Source organism: Triticum aestivum, chromosome 3A (assembly GCF_018294505.1).
Source record: "Triticum aestivum cultivar Chinese Spring chromosome 3A, IWGSC CS RefSeq v2.1, whole genome shotgun sequence".
In the NCBI taxonomy this organism is placed as follows: domain Eukaryota; kingdom Viridiplantae; phylum Streptophyta; class Magnoliopsida; order Poales; family Poaceae; genus Triticum; species Triticum aestivum.
In genome coordinates this window covers 52,086,375-52,104,792 of record NC_057800.1, presented here as the reverse complement: position 1 = coordinate 52,104,792, position 18,418 = coordinate 52,086,375, and the positions used below count along the sequence as shown (strand labels likewise).

General features: G+C 45.5%; 1 protein-coding gene across 1 annotated transcript; it reads left to right on the top strand.

Annotated features, from left to right (window-relative positions):
• Nucleotides 1-186: 186 nt before the first annotated feature.
• Nucleotides 187-3,182, top strand: LOC123060187 (uncharacterized). Its single transcript, XM_044482772.1, has 3 exons — nt 187-615; nt 1,504-1,638; nt 2,902-3,182. Exons 1-3 carry the CDS (start codon nt 426-428, stop codon nt 3,129-3,131), a joined length of 555 nt encoding a protein of 184 aa, XP_044338707.1. The 5' UTR covers nt 187-425; the 3' UTR covers nt 3,132-3,182.
• Nucleotides 3,183-18,418: the final 15,236 nt, after the last annotated feature.

Below are 18,418 nucleotides of genomic sequence, written 5' to 3'. Positions count from 1 at the left end.
ATCCTCAGAAATTATAAGATTATTCAGATAACTTGTACAGCTTATTATTCAGATAGATTCTTGAAAAGTACTCCCTCTGGAAAGATTTATAAGACGTTAAAGAATTCGCAGTTCATTTCTCGCGACGCTACGAAATTTCTTGCGTTTCCCATTTTGCCCCTCCGCTCCCACTCACTGTCTCACTCGCAAGCTTCCCCATTCCCTTTTCCCTCGCACCCCCAAATCCCAGCTCGTCGCCTCCCTCGCCTGAGTCGTCGTCATCGCTTGCTCTCCGTCACCTGCGTCGTAGTTGCCGGCTCTCCCTCGTCGTCCTCGCCGGCTCTCCTTCAACATGGCATTTTTATTCACTGGCGGCCGAATCTGAAGCAGCGGGAGGAGCTGCAGTTGGTACTGGTCTGTATGGTGGAGAGGAGTGATTGGAGAAGATGATGGTGATGGATTTTTGGCGGCAGCGAGGAGCAGCGGGAGGAGAAGCTGCTTCAGCGGCGGCGAGGAGCAGAGGGAGGAGAAGCTGCTTCAGCGGCGGCGAGGAGCAGAGGGAGGAGAAGCTGCTTCAGCGGCGGCGAGAAGCTCCTCCGACCACCATCTGCTGCTGCTTCTACTTCCCCGACGATGGTGAGTTGCAGTTGCTGCTTGTACTCCATGCTCTTTTGCTTGTACTGCTAGAGTGGTTGTGCTTGTGCCGCTATGTCTTCTGATGCTGCTAGATCATCTCCTACTCAGAGTAGGAGTAAGTCTTCTGGTACTCCATGTTGTACAATTTGTGACTCAGATCTGGGTCACAATATGAGTAGGAGCAGACTACTGTACATGCACTCCACATGGTTCCGTTTTAACTAACCTGGTAGCAGACATTGTATAAAGAAAAGTGAAAATGCAAAGGGAACAAAGAAATAGATCTGGCGGGTAATAATTAGTATTCACTTAGAAGTGATGATCATCACAATACATAAAGTTGCATTGCACGCTTAATGATAGTAGGATTTCTTTTAGGAGTAGTCTACTAAAAGGCTGAAAGTACAGTACTCTACTAAAAGTACTCCTCGTAAGAGTAGTTAGAGTGTTTGCTCAAAGTAGGATTTCATTTAGGAGTATAGTCGAGCAAGTTTACAAGTTGCAGAACAAAATGCTCTACTGAAAGTACTCCTTGTAAGAGTAGTGTGATGCGGTAAATTTACTGTACATTCAGAAATTGAGTAAATTTACAGTAAATTCAGGACTGCAGGAGTACATTCACTGTTTTTTCTCCAAGTGAATAGCATGTGTTTTCCCCATTGGCCATGTGTCATTCTAGAAATAAAATTAGTGCATATCTAATGGTAGTAGATGTGCTTAGCTGAAACTTTAGGAGTGATTTTTGTTAATGTTAACGTTAATGTTAGGAGTGATCTTATGCATTTATAATGTTGGTGATCTTTGTTGCAATGCTTTGATGTTGTTAATTTCGGATGGAACCTGAAATCTGTGTTGGGTTAACAGGTGCATCATCCTAACATTCAGCAGGTTTAAATGTTGCAGATTTACTGAAGATGCGGCTCCTGATCATGTGGGTCGTCAAGATTCTTGATGTGGTTGAAGCTCCTGAAGATGTTGATCATGTGGGTGCTGATCGCATGCTGCTGTGTCTGCCTCTTAGCTGTAAGACTATCATAGTACTTGGAGTATTTTGTTACTCCTTGTGATAGGAATATTGTTCCTTAGAGTATTTGCTTGGAGTATTTTGCTTGGAATACTTGTAGGAACATGGGGTAGACAAACAAACTCTCCTTTACTGTACTATAGCTAAAACAAACTTTCCTTTCCTCTCATCTCCTTTCCTTACCTCTCCAAACACTATCCAAAGAACAACACAACTTGCATATTCCAAAACAAACAACTTTCATAAATTATTCAGAAACTCTCGGAAATTTAAAATTCAAAAACTCGCATAAAATTTTAGAAACTCTCAAAAATTATAAAATTCAGAAACTTGCACAAAATTTTAGAAACTTCCAAAAATTATAAAATTCAGAAACTTGCATAAAATTTCAGAAACTTTCACACTCCATTTCAAATAGCACATATGGAGCACACATTTTAAGCAACACATATGGAGTACACCATTTCAAACTACACAATATGATCCATTTCATACATTCTTACAATACATATGGAGTATAATCCATTTCCACAAACAACTTAAAAACAATATAATCCATTTCGACAAACAAGACTCCATGGATGCATTTCCACAAACAAGTCTCACGATAGCACTACAAGTCTCATCAAAGCACTACAAGTCTCAACATAGCACTACAAGTCTCAACTTGCTACTGTTGTTGTGCTGGTGCTGCTCTTGCTGATAATGCTGCCTGGTATTCATACTGCTGATAATGCTGTTGTTGTTGTATTTTTGCTATTGCTGATAGTGCTGCTAATACTGCTTGCTAATGCTGTTGTTGTTATGTTCTGCTCCTCATCTTGATTAGCTGCTGGTCCTCTTGATCAACTGCTCCTCTTGATCAGTTGTTGTGTTAATGATACTCTTAATGCTTTTGTTGTCGTACTCCTGAGTTCTTGATCTCTTGATGTGGAGTAATTTGAAGTTCTCTTTTGTTGTCCTACTCCTGTACTCTTGATCTTGATCTGGAGTACACCTGATCCTTGATCTGGAGTAATTTGAAGATCTCCTGATGATCTGGTGTTGTGCTATGATGAGAAATTATTGCTGTTGTTCATATGCTGAAAATTCTACTACTGTGATCTGTTGCTGCTCTTGAAGCTACTCTTCTTGATCTTGTACTCTACTGTCAAGCACCTGGATCTTGTACTCAACTGTAGTGGAATTGATTTTGATCTTGTATCTTGCTGATGTGTCGCTTCTCCTGTTTTGCTGATGTGTGTTGCTGAATTGCTTGCCAGGTGTTGCTTTTCCTTGCTCTGGGCGATGCGAGGAGTACCTGGGAGAGGAGCAACTGGGCGCGAGGAGGAGGGCCAGGGTGCGGCGACGACAAGGCTGGGCGCGAGGAGGGGCGCGGCCAGGCGACGGGGATGAGTTCCTGGACGAACGGCTGACGAGGGGGCGAGCGCCTGGATGCTCTCTTTGCATGCTGTTACCATCTCCTAGCAGTATAAACGAATATACAGATTGAGGGCAAAAAAAGAAAAAGAGATATATTTCCATGGCTCCATAAAACGTGAAACACGACGGTACAGGGCAAACATGAAGCGCAGGTAGTCATCGGCGGCGGCCCAGGATGGGGCGCTTCTAGTTGCTGTCACCAGGATGGGGACAATGCAGGACAATAAGTTTGTACATGCAAATACTACTCTGATCCAAATTAACTGTCGCAACCCCCTCCCCGGGGGGGGGGGGGGGGGGGGGGGGGGGTGGGGTTGGGGGGAGCTCTGCCGCCGCCGCCCAATCTCCCTCCTCCACAACAGAGAGTAGATCCGGAACCCTCTCCATCCCATCTTAACCCCGTGTCGCCCTTGCTTCGGGCAGCGGCGGCGGCCGGTTATGCGGCGATTGGGCCTTTTGACCTCGGATCGGCGACGACAGCGTGAAGGGGCTGGTGACGAGTTGGCAGGATGCGTGGTTTGTCCTCCAATCAGATCTGATCTGGCCCGCTCACTGCGCGATGCAGGAGATCAATGGCGGCCCCGTGCACACAATGCTAGATGGAGGTTCGTCGAGAAGATCCGGGTGAAAACCTTGCTCTCGGCTAGTTGCCAAGGCTGACGATGGCGGCGCTCTTCTATGTTGTCCCCCTCTTGAGGGCATCGCCACGGAGAAGCTTCGTACCTCTATCCGCTATCTTTTGGGGAAACTCTAGATCAGTTGATCGGATGACGACGATGCTCTTGTGTCGTTTCCCATTTGGGGCGTCATTCTTGGACGTGTGCATTGGCTCGAGGGACCAGTGGACAGTTCAACGGTGGAGTGGCGTTTCATGTGACACATCGACAGCGTGGAGTCTTGGCGACATATGCGTGATGATGGACACGTGTAGGGAGGTGGCGTTTTTTGGCGTCGTGGTGGCGTCGACGGCATGCCTGACAAGATCGATGCATCGGTACCTGCTCTGAAGATGGATCGGTGAAAGACGGTGGCGGTGACTTCTGCAGCGTGCGCATCTGGTTTTAGATGTTGGCCTTTGGTGTAAGGTCTGGGCAGGTGGCCTGGACAATATGCACCCCTTCATCAAGTTGATAAGAGTAGCGATAAATGTTGCCAAGATGGTTGAGCGAGTCCTGGATTAAGGGGTCCTCGGGTGTCCGGGCTATATGATGTGGTCCGGACTGATGGGCCGTGAAACTTGGAGACAGAAGGCCTTCCCCGTGTCCGGATGGGACACTCCTTTTTGTGGATGGCAAGCTTGGCGTCCGGATCTACGATTTCCTTTCTCTGTAAACCGACTTTGTACAACCCTAGGTCTCTCCGGTGTGTATATAAACCAGAGGGTTTAGTCCGTAGAGGCTATCGGAATTCATACAGGCTAGACACCTAGGGTTTAGCCATTACGATCTCGAGGTAGATCAACTCTTGTAACCCCTATACTCATCAAAGTCAATCAAGCAGGAAGTAGGGTATTACCTCCATTAAGAGGGCCCGAACCTGGGTAAACATCGTATCCCCTGTCTCATGTTACCTTCGATCCTCAGACGCACAGTCCGGGACCCCCTACCCGAGATCTGCCGGTTTTGACACCGACATTGGTGCTTTCATTGAGAGTTTCACTGTGCCGTCAGCAGAAGGTTCGATGGCTCGTTTGATCATCAACAACAATGTTGTTCCTAGGGAAACCTTCCCCCTGGGCAACTTTTCGTGTTTGGCGGCTTCGCCCTGCGCGCCAATTCGGTTGGCCACCTTGAACAAATCGATAGCTACGCCCCGGGTCATCAGATTAGATTTGGGAGCCTAAGTTACGTTGCTGACGTCCGAGGAGACTTGATCTTCGAAGGGTTCGCGGCTTCGACCGCCACTCCTTACCTCCAAGAAGGGAACCCGCCGGACTCATCATCAGGCTCCACTCAAAGACCAAACATCAGCCCTGCCCCGGCTATAGATCCCGAGCAGGTCACCTCGTCCGAGGATGGGAATTCGGAGCCCACCGGACTCTCTCAAGCCATAGAGCTCTTCTCCAAAGACCTAGAGGCAACCGTGTCTTCGGCATCAAGCAAAACTCTCCTCGTTATCGGGGAGCCGAACTTACCTCTGGATGGCAATTCCGAACTCATGAGGTCCGCGTCTAGTGAGCACGGCCTGGTAGAATCTACCATGCCTAGCCCCGTAGGCCCTCAGCTCCCAGTCCGGCATTCGCTTTTAAGCGAGGCCTTGGGCTTGATGCGATCCCTCGCCATTACGTAAGTATCGCTTCCGAACCAGCTCGAAATAGGGGCTGAAAGTAGGGAATTTGGTTTCCCGCCCACCACCCACTTAGTAGCCACTGTCGAAGACTTAACCGACATGCTCGACTATGCCTCCGAAGACATCGACGACATGGACGACTATTCCGGAGACAAACCAGGCCAAGACCCGCCCTTCACAGGGCATTGGACGGCCACCTCCACATACGATGTGTATATGGTAGATACACCTAAAGAAGACGACGACGGCGTGAAGAACCCAAGGGAGGACAAGCCCGTTGAGGCACCACCAAAATGTCGACGTCAGCGACCCCGCTCAAAATCGCGCCGCGGAAGGAAAGCAATGATACGTCTCCGTCGTATCTATAATTTTTTATTGTTCCATGCCAATATTATTCAACTTTCATATACCTTTGGCAACATTTTATATTATTTTTGGGACTAACATATTGATTCAGTGCCCAGTGTCAGTTCCTGTTTGTTGCATGTTTTATGTTTCGCAGAATATCCATATCAAACGAAATCCAAACGGGATAAAAACGGACGGAGCTTATTTTTGGAATATTTGGAAAATTCCGGAAGAAAAATCCACGCGAGACGGTGCCCGAGGTGTCCACGAGGCAGGGGGCGCCCTGATATGTCTCCGTCGTATCTACTTTTTCAAACACTTTTGCCCTTCTTTTGGACTCTAACTTGCATGATTTGAATGGAACTAACCCGGACTGACGCTGTTTTCAGCAGACTTTCCATGGTGTTATTTATGTGCAGAAACAAAAGTTCTCGGAATGACCTGAAAATCCACGGAACATCTATTTGGAAATAATAAAAAATCCTTGCAAAAGATGAAGACTAGGGGGCCCACACCTTGTCCACGAGGGTGGGGGCGCGCCCCCTACCTCGTGGGCCCCCTGAAGCTCCTCCGACGCCAACTCCAACACTATATATTTGCTTTCGGGGCGAAAAAAAATAAAGGAGAAGGATTCATCGCGTTTTACGATACGAAGCCGCCGCCAAGCCCTAAAACCTCTCGGGAGGGCTGATCTGGAGTCCGTTCGGGGCTCCGGAGAGGGGGATTCGTCGCCGTCGTCATCATCAACTATCCTTCATCACCAATTTCATAATGCTCACCGCCGTGCGTGAGTAATTCCATCGTAGGCTTGCTGGACAGTGATGGGTTGGATAAGATCTATCATGTAATCGAGTTAGTTTTGTTAGGGTTTGATCTTTAGTATCCACTATGTTCTGAGATTGATGTTGCTATGACTTCTCTCTACAAATCCTTGATCGAGGCCCATAACACATTGGGACCGTCCTTGTCGTCGATGCTCGACGGTGGCATGGTACTCGTTGCGGGGCCGGACGTGGTCGGGGTTGACGGACACAGCAACTCCGGGTGCTATCCGCGCGTGCTCTCGCCGCTGCTCGTGGGCTTCTCACCGCTAGTCCGCGCAGACTCACGGGGCCTTCTGCTCCTCCAGCAAGCGCGTCGAGGGACACCACCGTGGCTTTGCCGCCACTCCGTGCATAATGAACACGAACAACTCTTGAATCTGTGCGTGTATTACTCGCGTGTTCTGGCTGGAACTGAATGAAGGGAACAACATCCTGTACTTCGTGTCTAGCTGGCGGCTAGATCGATCAGTTAGCTAGCTTTTCACATGAGCATCCAAAGCGAGCTTCGCTCTGTACGTCAACCATGACCGGCACGGCTCCTGCACTCCTGCCGGCGCCGTCTGCGCGACCTGGACGGCGAGCATGGTGAAAGTCCAGCATCCCGCAAGCCAGGCCACACTGTGCCCTGTGTGCAGTGCCACCACGGTCAAGCACTTACACGGCATGTGGTGCAGCTCCGTGACGTGACAGGCAAACCCCAATGAGTACGTACCACAATCTGATCAAGAATAGTACAAGCTGATCCATACCAATAATCCCTCCAAGAAGCGATACATCCAAGTCGAGATCAATTGAACCAAGAGGAAGTACGTAGTGGCGACATGAATGGCAAGCATAGCAACGGCTACGAAGTTAGTCAGTGGTTCTACATTTTATATAAGTTGCTAGTAATGTTGGTAAACCGAAAAACACTGATCCTGCAGAAAAGAAAAAGGAAAACAATGCTTTACCTTAGCATATATCCCCTATGTTTCTTTCTAGTCTGCATACAAAAATGTCTGAAGTCAAACTTGATAAAGTTTGACCAACTATATAAGAAAAAAATATCAACATTCACAATACAAAATCAATATCATTAGATGCGTCATGAAATTAATTTTCATACTATATAACTTTTGTATTATAAATGTTGACATTTTTAAGATAAATTTGGTCAAATTTTACATACTTTAACTTTAAACAAATTTCATACACAGAGCAAAAAGAAACGGAGGGAATAATGTTTATTTAATATCTGAAGAAATGCAATTGCAATAATCCCTACAAGATACAAATGTGCAGAGCAAGATAAAAAAGGGGACCGCTCTGGTCTGCCTACTTCACCTCCCTTCCTAGAAAGCACAAATATTACTGCATTAAAAACATGTACCGTGTGAACAAAATGGTAAGAGTTTCAAAACAGCATTGGTATGCAAGACACACGAATTTGAAATTGGTATGTAAGAGGGAACTGCTGCATAAAGCAATGAGAAACTTCCCATGCCCTTTCATTGCTAGAGAGGCAAGTTAGAGCATCTCCAGCCGCGCCCCCAACTCCCCCCCCCCCCCCCCCCCCCGGCGACTTTTTCCACACCGGCGCCGAAAAAACCGCCAGTCGCGTCCCCAAGACGCCGAAATCCGCCAGATCGGCCCGTTTTTGGGCCCGCCGATCCCAGGCCAAACCCAGCGCACTGGGGGGGGGGGGGCGCTAGGGGGCTCCGACGGAAGGGAAAAACTGTTGGGGAACGTAGTAATTTCAAAAATTTTCCTACGCACACGCAAGATCATGGTGATGCACAGCAACGAGAGGGGAGAGTGTTGTCTACGTACCCACGCAGACCGACTGCGGAAGCGTTGACACAACGTAGAGGAAGTAGTCGTACGTCTTCCCGATCCGACCGATCCAAGCACCGTTACTCCGGCACCTCCGAGTTCTTAGCACACGTACAGCTCGATGACGCTCCCCGGGCTCCGATCCAGCAAAGCTTCGGGGATGAGTTCTGTCAGCACAACGGCGTGGTGATGATGATGATGTTCTACCGACGCAGGGCTTCGCCTAAGCACTACAACGGTATGACCGAGGTGGAATATGGTGGCAGGGGGCACCACACACGGCTAAGGAACGATCACGTGGATCAACTTGTGTCTAGAGGTGCCCCCCTGCCCCCGTATATAAAGGAGCAAGGGGGAGGAGGCCGGCCATAGGAGAGGCGCGCCAGGTGTGGAGTCCTACTAGGACTCCAAGTCCTAGTAGGAGTCCACCAAGAGGGGAGGAAGGGAGAAGGAAGTGGAGGAGAAGGAAAGGTGGCCGGCCCCCTTTTCCCTAGTCCAATTCGGACTAGAGGGGAGGGGGGGGGGGCGCAGCAGCCCCTTGGCCTTTCTCCTCTTCCCACTAAAGCCCATCAAGGCCCATTGCTTCTCCCGTAAGTACCCGGTACTCCGAAAAATAACCGAATCACTCGGAACCTTTCCGATGTCCGAATATAGTCGTCCAGTATATCGATCTTTACGTCTCGACCATTTCGAGACTCCTCGTCATGTCCCCGATCTCATCCGGGACTCCGAACTCCTTCGGTACATCAAAACTCATAAACTCATAATATAACTGTCATCGAAACCTTAAGCGTGCGGACCCTACGGGTTCGAGAACAATGTAGACATGACCGAGACACGTCTCCGGTCAATAACCAATAGCGGGACCTGGATGCCCATATTGGCTCCTACATATTCTACGAAGATATTTATCGGTCAGACCGCATAACAACATACGTTGTTCCCTTTGTCATCGGTATGTTACTTGCCCGAGATTCGATCGTCGGTATCCAATACCTAGTTCAATCTCGTTACCGGCAAGTCTCTTTACTCGTTCCGTAATACATCATCCCGCAACTAACTCATTAGTTGCAATGCTTGCAAGGCTTATGTGATGTGCATTACCGAGAGGGCCCAGAGATACCTCTCCGACAATTGGAGTGACAAATCCTATTCTCGAAATACGCCAACCCAACATCTACCATTGGAGACACCTGTAGAGCTCCTTTATAATCACCCATTTACGTTGTGACGTTTGGTAGCACACAAAGTGTTCCTCCGGCAAACGGGAGTTGCATAATCTCATAGTCATAGGAACATGTATAAGTCATGAAGAAAGCAATAGCAACATACTAAACGATCGGGTGCTAAGCTAATAGAATGGGTCATGTCAATCACATCATTCAACTAATGATGTGACCTCGTTAATCAAATAACAACTCTTTGTTCATGGTTAGGAAACATAACCATCTTTGATTAACGATCTAGTCAAGTAGAGGCATACTAGTGACACTCTGTTTGTCTATGTATTCACACATGTATTATGTTTCCGGTTAATACAATTCTAGCATGAATAATAAACATTTATCATGATATAAGGAAATAAATAATAACTTTGTTATTGCCTCTAGGGCCTATTTAACGTGAATGCGGCCATATGACCAACACCCATAGTTCACATCACCATATGACCAACACCCAAAGGGTTTACTACATTCGGTAATCTCGTTCACATCGCTATGTGATTAACACCCAAAGAGTACTAAGGTGTGATCATGTTTTTCTTGTGAGAGAATCTTAGTCAACGGTCTTTCACATTCAGATCCATTATGTATTTTGCAATTTTCTATGTCTACAATGCTCTGCACGGAGCTACTCTAGCTAATTGCTCCCACTTTCAATATGTATCTAGATCGAGACTTAGAGTCATCCAGATCAGTGTCAAAACTTGCATCGACGTAACCCTTTACGGCGAACCTTTTTGTCACCTCCATAATCGAGAAACATATCCTTATTCCACTAAGGATAATTTTGACCGCTGTCCAGTGATCTACTCCTAGATCACTATTGTACTCCCATGCCAATCAGTGTAGGGTATACACTAGATCTGGTACACAGCATGGCATACTTTATAGAACCTATGGCCAAGGCATAGGGAATGACTTTCATTCTCTTTCTATCTTCTGCCGTGGTCGGGCTTTGAGTCTTACTCAACTTCACACCTTGTAATACAGGCAAGAACTCTTTCTTTGACTGCTCCATTTTGAACTACTTCAAAATCTTGTCAAGGTATGTACTTATTGAAAAACTTATCAAGCATCTTGATCTATCTCTATAGAAGCTCAATATGTAAGCAGCTTCACTGAAGTCTTTCTTTGAAAAACTCCTTTCAAACACTCCTTTATGCTTTATAGAATAATTCTACATTATTTCCGATCAACAATATGTCATTCACATATACTTATCAGAAATGCTGTAGTGCTCCCACTCACTTTCTTGTAAATACAGGCTTCACCGCAAGTCTGTATAAAACTATATGCTTTGATCAACTCATCAAAGCGTATATTCCAACTCCGAGATGCTTGCACCAGTCCACAGATGGATCGCTGGAGCTTGCACATTTTGTTAGCACCTTTCGGATTGACAAAACCTTCTGGTTGCATCATATACAACTCTTCTTTAATAAATCCATTAAGGAATGCAATTTTGTTTATCCATTTGCCAGATTTCATAAAATGCGGCAATTACTAACATGATTCGGACAGACTCTAGCATAGATACGAGTGAGAAACTCTCATCGTAGTCAACACCTTGAACTTGTCAAAAACCTTTTTGCGACAATTCTAGCTTTGTAGATAGTAACACTACTATCAGCGTCCGTCTTCCTCTTGAAGATCCATTTATTCTCAATTGCTCGCCGATCATCGGGCAAGTCAACCAAAGTCCATACTTTGTTCTCATACATGGATCATATCTCAGATTTCATGGCCTCAAGCCATTTATCAGAATCTGGGCTCATCATCGCTTCCTCATAGTTCGTAGGTTCGTCATGGTCAAGTAACATGACCTCCAGAATAGGATTACCGTACCACTCTGGTGTGGATCTCACTCTGGTTTACCTACGAGATTCGGTAGTAACTTGATCTGAAGTTACATGATCATCATCATTAGCTTCCTCACTAATTAGTGTAGTAGTCACAAGAATAGAATTCTGTGATGAACTACTTTCCAATAAGGGAGAAGGTACAATTACCTTATCAAGTTTTCTACTTTCCTCCCACTCACTTCTTTCGAGAGAAACTCCTTCTCTAGAAAGGATCCATTCCCAGCAACGAATAGCTTGCCTTCGGATCTATGATAGAAGGTGTACCCAACATTTTTCTTTTTGGGTATCCTATGAAGACGCACTTCTCCGATTTGGGTTTGAGCTTATCAAGTTGAAACTTTTTCATATAAGCATTGCAACCCAAACTTTAAGAAACGCCAACTTTGGTTTCTAGCCAAACCATAGTTCAGATTATCTCGTCTCAACGGACTTAGATGGTGCCCTTTTTAACATGAATGCAGCTATCTTTAATGCATAATCCCAAAATGATATTGGTAAATCGGTAAGAAACATCATAGATTGTACTATATCCAATAAAGTACGGTTATGACGTTCAGACACACCATAATCTTGTGGTGTTCTAGGTGGCGTGAGTAGTGAAACTATTTCACATTGTTTTTAACTGAAGACCAAACTCGTAACTCAAATATTTGTCTCTGCGATCAGATCGTAGAAACTTTATTTTCTTGTCACGATGATTTTCCACTTCACTCTGAAATTCTTTGAACTTTTCAAATGTTTCAGACTTATGTTTCATCAAGTAGATATACTCATATCTGCTCAAATTATCTGTGAAGAACAGAAAATAATGATACCTGTCGCGAGCCTCAATATTCATCGGACCACATACATCAGTATGTATGATTTCCAACAAATCTGTTGCTCGCTCCATTGTTCCGAAGAACGGAGTCTTAGTCATCTTTCCCATGAGGCATGGTTCACAAGCATCAACTGATTCATAATCAAGTGATTCCAAAAGCCCATCAGCATGGAGTTTCTTCATGCACTTTACACCAATATCACCTAAACGGCAGTGCCACAAATAAGTTGCTGAAGGAAATATGCCCTAGAGGCAATAATAAAGTTATTATTTATTACCTTATATCATGATAAATGTTTATTATTCATGCTAGAATTGTATTAACCGGAAACATAATACATGTGTGAATACATAGACAAACAGAGTGTCACTAGTATGCCTCTACTTGACTAGCTTGTTAATCAAAGATGGTTATGTTTCCTAACCATGAACAAAGAGTTGTTATTTGATTAACGAGGTCACATCATTAGTTGAATGATCTGATTGACACGACCCATTCCATTAGCTTAGCACCCGATCGTTTAGTATGTTGCTATTGCTTTCTTCATGAATTATACATGTTCCTATGACTATGAGATTATGCAACTCCCGTTTGCCGGAGGAACACTTTGTGTGCTACCAAACGTCACAACGTAACTGGGTGATTATAAAGGAGCTCTACAGGTGTCTCCAGTGGTAGATGTTGGGTTGGCGTATTTCGAGATTAGGATTTGTCACTCCGATTGTCGGAGAGGTATCTCTGGGCCCTCTCGGTAATGCACATCACATAAGCCTTGCAAGCATTGCAACTAATGAGTTAGTTGCGGGATGATGTATTATGGAACGAGTAAAGAGACTTGCCAGTAACGAGATTGAACTAGGTATTGGATACCGACGATCGAATCTCGGGCAAGTAACATACCGATGACAAAGGGAACAACATATGTTGTTATGCGGTCTGACCGATAAAGATCTTCGTAGAATATGTAGGAGCCAATATGGGCATCCAGGTCCCGCTATTGGTTATTGACCGGAGATGTGTCTCAGTCATGTCTACATTGTTCTCGAACCGTAGGGTCCGCACGCTTAACGTTACGATGACAGTTATTATGAGTTTATGCATTTTGATGTACCGAAGGTTGTTCGGAGTCCCGGATGTGATCACGGACATGACGAGGAGTCTCGAAATGGTCGAGACATAAAGATTGATATATTGGAAGCCTTTGTTTGGATATCGGAAGTGTTCCGGGTGAAATCGGGATTTTACCGGAGTACCGGGAGGTTACCGGAACCCCCCGGGAACCATATGGGCCTTAGTGGGCTTTAGTGGAAAGGTGAAAGGGGCAGCCCAAGATGGGCTATGCGCCTCCCCCCTCCCCTAGTCCTATTAGGACTAGGAGAGGTGGCCGGCCCCCCTCTCTCTCTTTTCCCCTTGGGAATCCTATTTGGAATAGGATTGGGGGGGGGGGGTCCTACTCCCGGTAGGAGTAGGACTCCTCCTGCGCCTCCATAGGCTGGCCGCACCCCTCCCCCTTGGCTCCTTTATATACTGAGGCAGGGGGGAACCTCTAGACACAAGTTGATCCTTGAGATCGCTCCTTAGCCATGTGCGGTGCCCCCTGCCACCATATTCCACCTAGATCATATTGTAGCGGTGCTTAGGCGAAGCCCTGCGACGGTAGAACATCAAGATCGTCACCACGCCGTCGTGCTGACGGAACTCTTCCCCGACGCTTTGCTGGATCGGAGCCCGGGGATCGTCATCGAGCTGTACGTATGCTAAGAACTCGGAGGTGCCGGAGTAACGGTGCTTGGATCGGTCGGATCGGGAAGACGTACGACTACTTCCTCTACGTTGTGTGATCGCTTCCGCAGTCGGTCTGCGTGGGTACGTAGACAACACTCTCCCCTCTCGTTGCTGTGCATCACCATGATCTTGCGTGTGCGTAGGAATTTTTTTGAAATTACTACGTTCCCCAACAGTGGCATCCGAGCCTAGGTTTTATGGTTTGATGTTATTTGCACGAGTAGATCACAAGTGAGTTGTGGGCGATATAAGTCATACTGCCTACCAGCATGTCATACTTTGGTTCAGCGATATTGTTGGACGAGACGACCCGGACCAACATTACGCGTACACTTACACGAGACCGGTTCCCCCGACGTGCTTTGCACACAGGTGGCTTGCGGGCGACTGTCTCTCCAACTTTAGTTGAACCGAGTGTGGCTACGCCCGGTCCTTGAGAAGGTTAAAACGGAGTCTATTTGACAAACTATCGTTGTGGTTTTGATGCGTAGGTGAGATTGGTTCTTGCTTAAGCCCGTAGCAGCCACGTAAAACTTGCAACAACAAAGTAGAGGACGTCTAACTTGTTTTTGCAGGGCATGTTGTGATGTGATATGCTCAAGGCATGATGCTAATTTTATTGTATGAGATGATCATGTTTTGTAACCGAGTTATCGGCAACTGGCAGGAGCCATATGGTTGTTGCTTTATTGTATGCAATGCAATCGCGATGTAATGCTTTACTTTATCACTAAGCGGTAGCGATAGTCGTAGAAGCATAAGATTGGCGAGACGACAACGATGCTACGATGGAGATCACGGTGTCGCGCCGGTGACGATGGTGATCATGACGGTGCTTCGGAGATGGAGATCACAAGCACAAGATGATGATGGCCATATCATATCACTTATATTGATTGCATGTGATGTTTATCTTTTTATGCATCTTATCTTGCTTTGATTGACGGTAGCATTATAAGATGATCTCTCACTAAATTATCAAGAAGTGTTCTCCCTGAGTATGCACCGTTGCCAAAGTTCGTCGTGCCCAGACACCACGTGATGATCGGGTGTGATAAGCTCTACGTCCATCTACAACGGGTGCAAGCCAGTTTTGCACACGCAGAATAGTCAGGTTAAACTTGACGAGCCTAGCATATGCAGATATGGCCTCGGAACACGGAGACCGAAAGGTCGAGCGTGAATCATATAGTAGATATGATCAACATAACGATGTTCACCATTGAAAACTACTCCATCTCACGTGATGATCGGTTATGGTTTAGTTGATTTGGATCACGTGATCACTTAGAGGATTAGAGGGATGTCTATCTAAGTGGGAGTTCTTAAGTAATTTGATTAACTGAACTTAAACTTATCATGAACTTAGTACCTGATAGTATCTTGCTTGTTTATGTTGATTGTAGATAGATGGCTCGTGTTGTTGTTTCGTTGAATTTTAATGCGTTCCTTGAGAAAGCAAAGTTGAAAGATGATGGTAGCAATTACACGGACTGGGTCCGTAACTTGAGGATTATCCTCATTGCTGCTCAGAAGAATTACGTCCTGGAAGCACCGCTGGGTGCCAGGCCTGCTGCTGGAGCAACACCAGATGTTATGAACGTCTGGCAGAGCAAAGCTGATGACTACTCGATAGTTCAGTGTGCCATGCTTTACGGCTTAGAATCGGGACTTCAACGACGTTTTGAACGTCATGGAGCATATGAGATGTTCCAGGAGTTGAAGTTAATATTTCAAGCAAATGCCCGGATTGAGAGATATGAAGTCTCCAATAAGTTCTATAGCTGCAAGATGGAGGAGAACAGTTCTGTCAGTGAGCATATACTCAAGATGTCTGGGTATAATAATCACTTGATTCAATTGGGAGTTAATCTTCCAGATGATTACGTCATTGACAGAATTCTCCAATCACTGCCACCAAGCTACAAGAGCTTCGTGATGAACTATAATATGCAAGGGATGAATAAGACTATTCCCGAGCTCTTCGCAATGCTGAAAGCGGCGGAGGTAGAAATCAAGAAGGAGCATCAAGTGTTGATGGTCAACAAGACCACTAGTTTCAAGAAAAAGGGCAAAGGGAAGAAGAAGGGGAACTTCAAGAAGAACGGCAAGCAAGTTGCTGCTCAGAGAAGAAACCCAAGTCTGGACCTAAGCCTGAAACTGAGTGCTTCTACTGCAAGCAGACTGGTCACTGGAAGCGGAACTGCCCCAAGTATTTGGCGGATAAGAAGGATGGCAAGGTGAACAAAGGTATATGTGATATACATGTTATTGATGTGTACCTTACTAGAGCTCGCAGTAGCACCTGGGTATTTGATACTGGTTCTGTTGCTAATATTTGCAACTCGAAACAGGGACTACGGAATAAGCGGACACTAGCAAAGGACGAGGTGACGATGCGCGTGGGAAACGGTTCCAAAGTCGATGTGATCGCGGTCGGCACGCTACCTCTACATCTACCTTCGGGATTAATATTAGACCTAAATAATTGTTATTTGGTGCCAGCGTTGAGCATGAACATTATATCTGGATCTTGTTTGATGCGAGACGGTTATTCATTTAAATCAGAGAATAATGGTTGTTCTATTTATATGAGTAATATCTTTTATGGTCATGCACCTTTGAAGAGTGGTCTATTTTTGATGAATCTCGATAGTAGTGATACACATATTCATAATGTTGAAGCCAAAAGATGCAGAGTTGATAATGAAAGTGCAACTTATTTGTGGCACTGTCATTTAGGTCATATCGGTGTAAAGCGCATGAAGAAACTCCATACTGATGGACTTTTGGAACCACTTGATTATGAATCACTTGGTACTTGCGAACCGTGCCTCATGGGCAAGATGACTAAAACACCGTTCTCCGGTACTATGGAGAGAGCAACAGATTTGTTGGAAATCATACATACCGATGTATGTGGTCCGATGAATATTGAGGCTCGTGGCGGATATCGTTATTTTCTCACCTTCACAGATGACTTAAGCAGATATGGGTATATCTACTTAATGAAACACAAGTCTGAAACATTTGAAAAGTTCAAAGAATTTCAGAGTGAAGTTGAAAATCATCGTAACAAGAAAATAAAGTTTCTACGATCTGATCGTGGAGGAGAATATTTGAGTTACGAGTTTGGTGTACATTTGAAAAATTGTGGAATAGTTTCGCAACTCACGCCACCCGGAACACCACAGCGTAATGGTGTGTCCGAACGTCGTAATCGTACTTTATTAGATATGGTGCGATCTATGATGTCTCTTACTGATTTACCGCTATCGTTTTGGGGTTATGCTTTAGATACGGCCGCATTCACGTTAAATAGGGCACCATCAAAATCCGTTGAGACGACGCCTTATGAACTATGGTTTGGCAAGAAACCAAAGTTGTCATTTCTTAAAGTTTGGGGCTGCGATGCTTATGTGAAAAAGCTTCAACCTGATAAGCTCGAACCGAAATCGGAGAAATGCGTCTTCATAGGATACCCAAAGGAGACTGTTGGGTACACCTTCTATCACAGATCCAAAGGCAAGACATTCGTTGCTAAGAATGGATCCTTTCTAGAGAAGGAGTTTCTCTCGAAAGAAGTGAGTGGGAGGAAAGTAGAACTTGACGAGGTAACTATACCTGCTCCCTTGTTGGAAGGTAGTACATCACAGAAAACTGTTTCTGCGACACCTACACCAATAAGTGAGGAAGCTAATGATGATGATCATGAAACTTCAGGACAAGATACTACTGAACCTCGTAGATCAACCAGAGCAAGATCCGCACCAGAGTGGTACGGTAATCCTGTTCTGGAAGTCATACTACTAGATCATGATGAACCTACGAACTATGAAGAAGCGATGGTGAGCCCAGATTCCGCAAAGTGGCTTGAAGCCATGAAATCTGAGATGGGATCCATGTATGAGAACAAAGTATGGACTTTGGTTGACTTGCCCGATGATCGGCAAGCAATTGAGAATAAATGGATCTTCAAGAAGAAGACTGACGCTGACGGTAATATTACTGTCTACAAAGCTCGACTTGTCGCAAAAGGTTTTCGACAAGTTCAAGGGGTTGACTACGATGAGACCTTCTCACCCGTAGCGATGCTTAAGTCTGTCCGAATCATGTTAGCAATTGCCGCATTTTATGATTATGAAATTTGGCAGATGGATGTCAAAACTGCATTCCTGAATGGATTTCTGGAAGAAGAGTTGTATATGATGCAACCGGAAGGTTTTGTCGATCCAAAGGGAGCTAACAAAGTGTGCAAGCTCCAGCGATCCATTTATGGACTGGTGCAAGCCTCTCGGAGTTGGAATAAACGCTTTGATAGTGTGATCAAAGCATTTGGTTTTATACAGACTTTCGGAGAAGCCTGTATTTACAAGAAAGTGAGTGGAAGCTC

Excerpts from the sequence above, each read along its gene's own strand:
- LOC123060187 (XM_044482772.1), top strand. The coding sequence starts at position 426 with ATGATGGTGATGGATTTTTGGCGGCAGCGAGGAGCAGCGGGAGGAGAA. Across the intron at positions 616-1,503 it reads CTTCTACTTCCCCGACGATG|GTTTAAATGTTGCAGATTTA; the intron begins GTGAGTTGCAGT and ends AACATTCAGCAG. Across the intron at positions 1,639-2,901 it reads GCTGTGTCTGCCTCTTAGCT|GTGTTGCTTTTCCTTGCTCT; the intron begins GTAAGACTATCA and ends ATTGCTTGCCAG.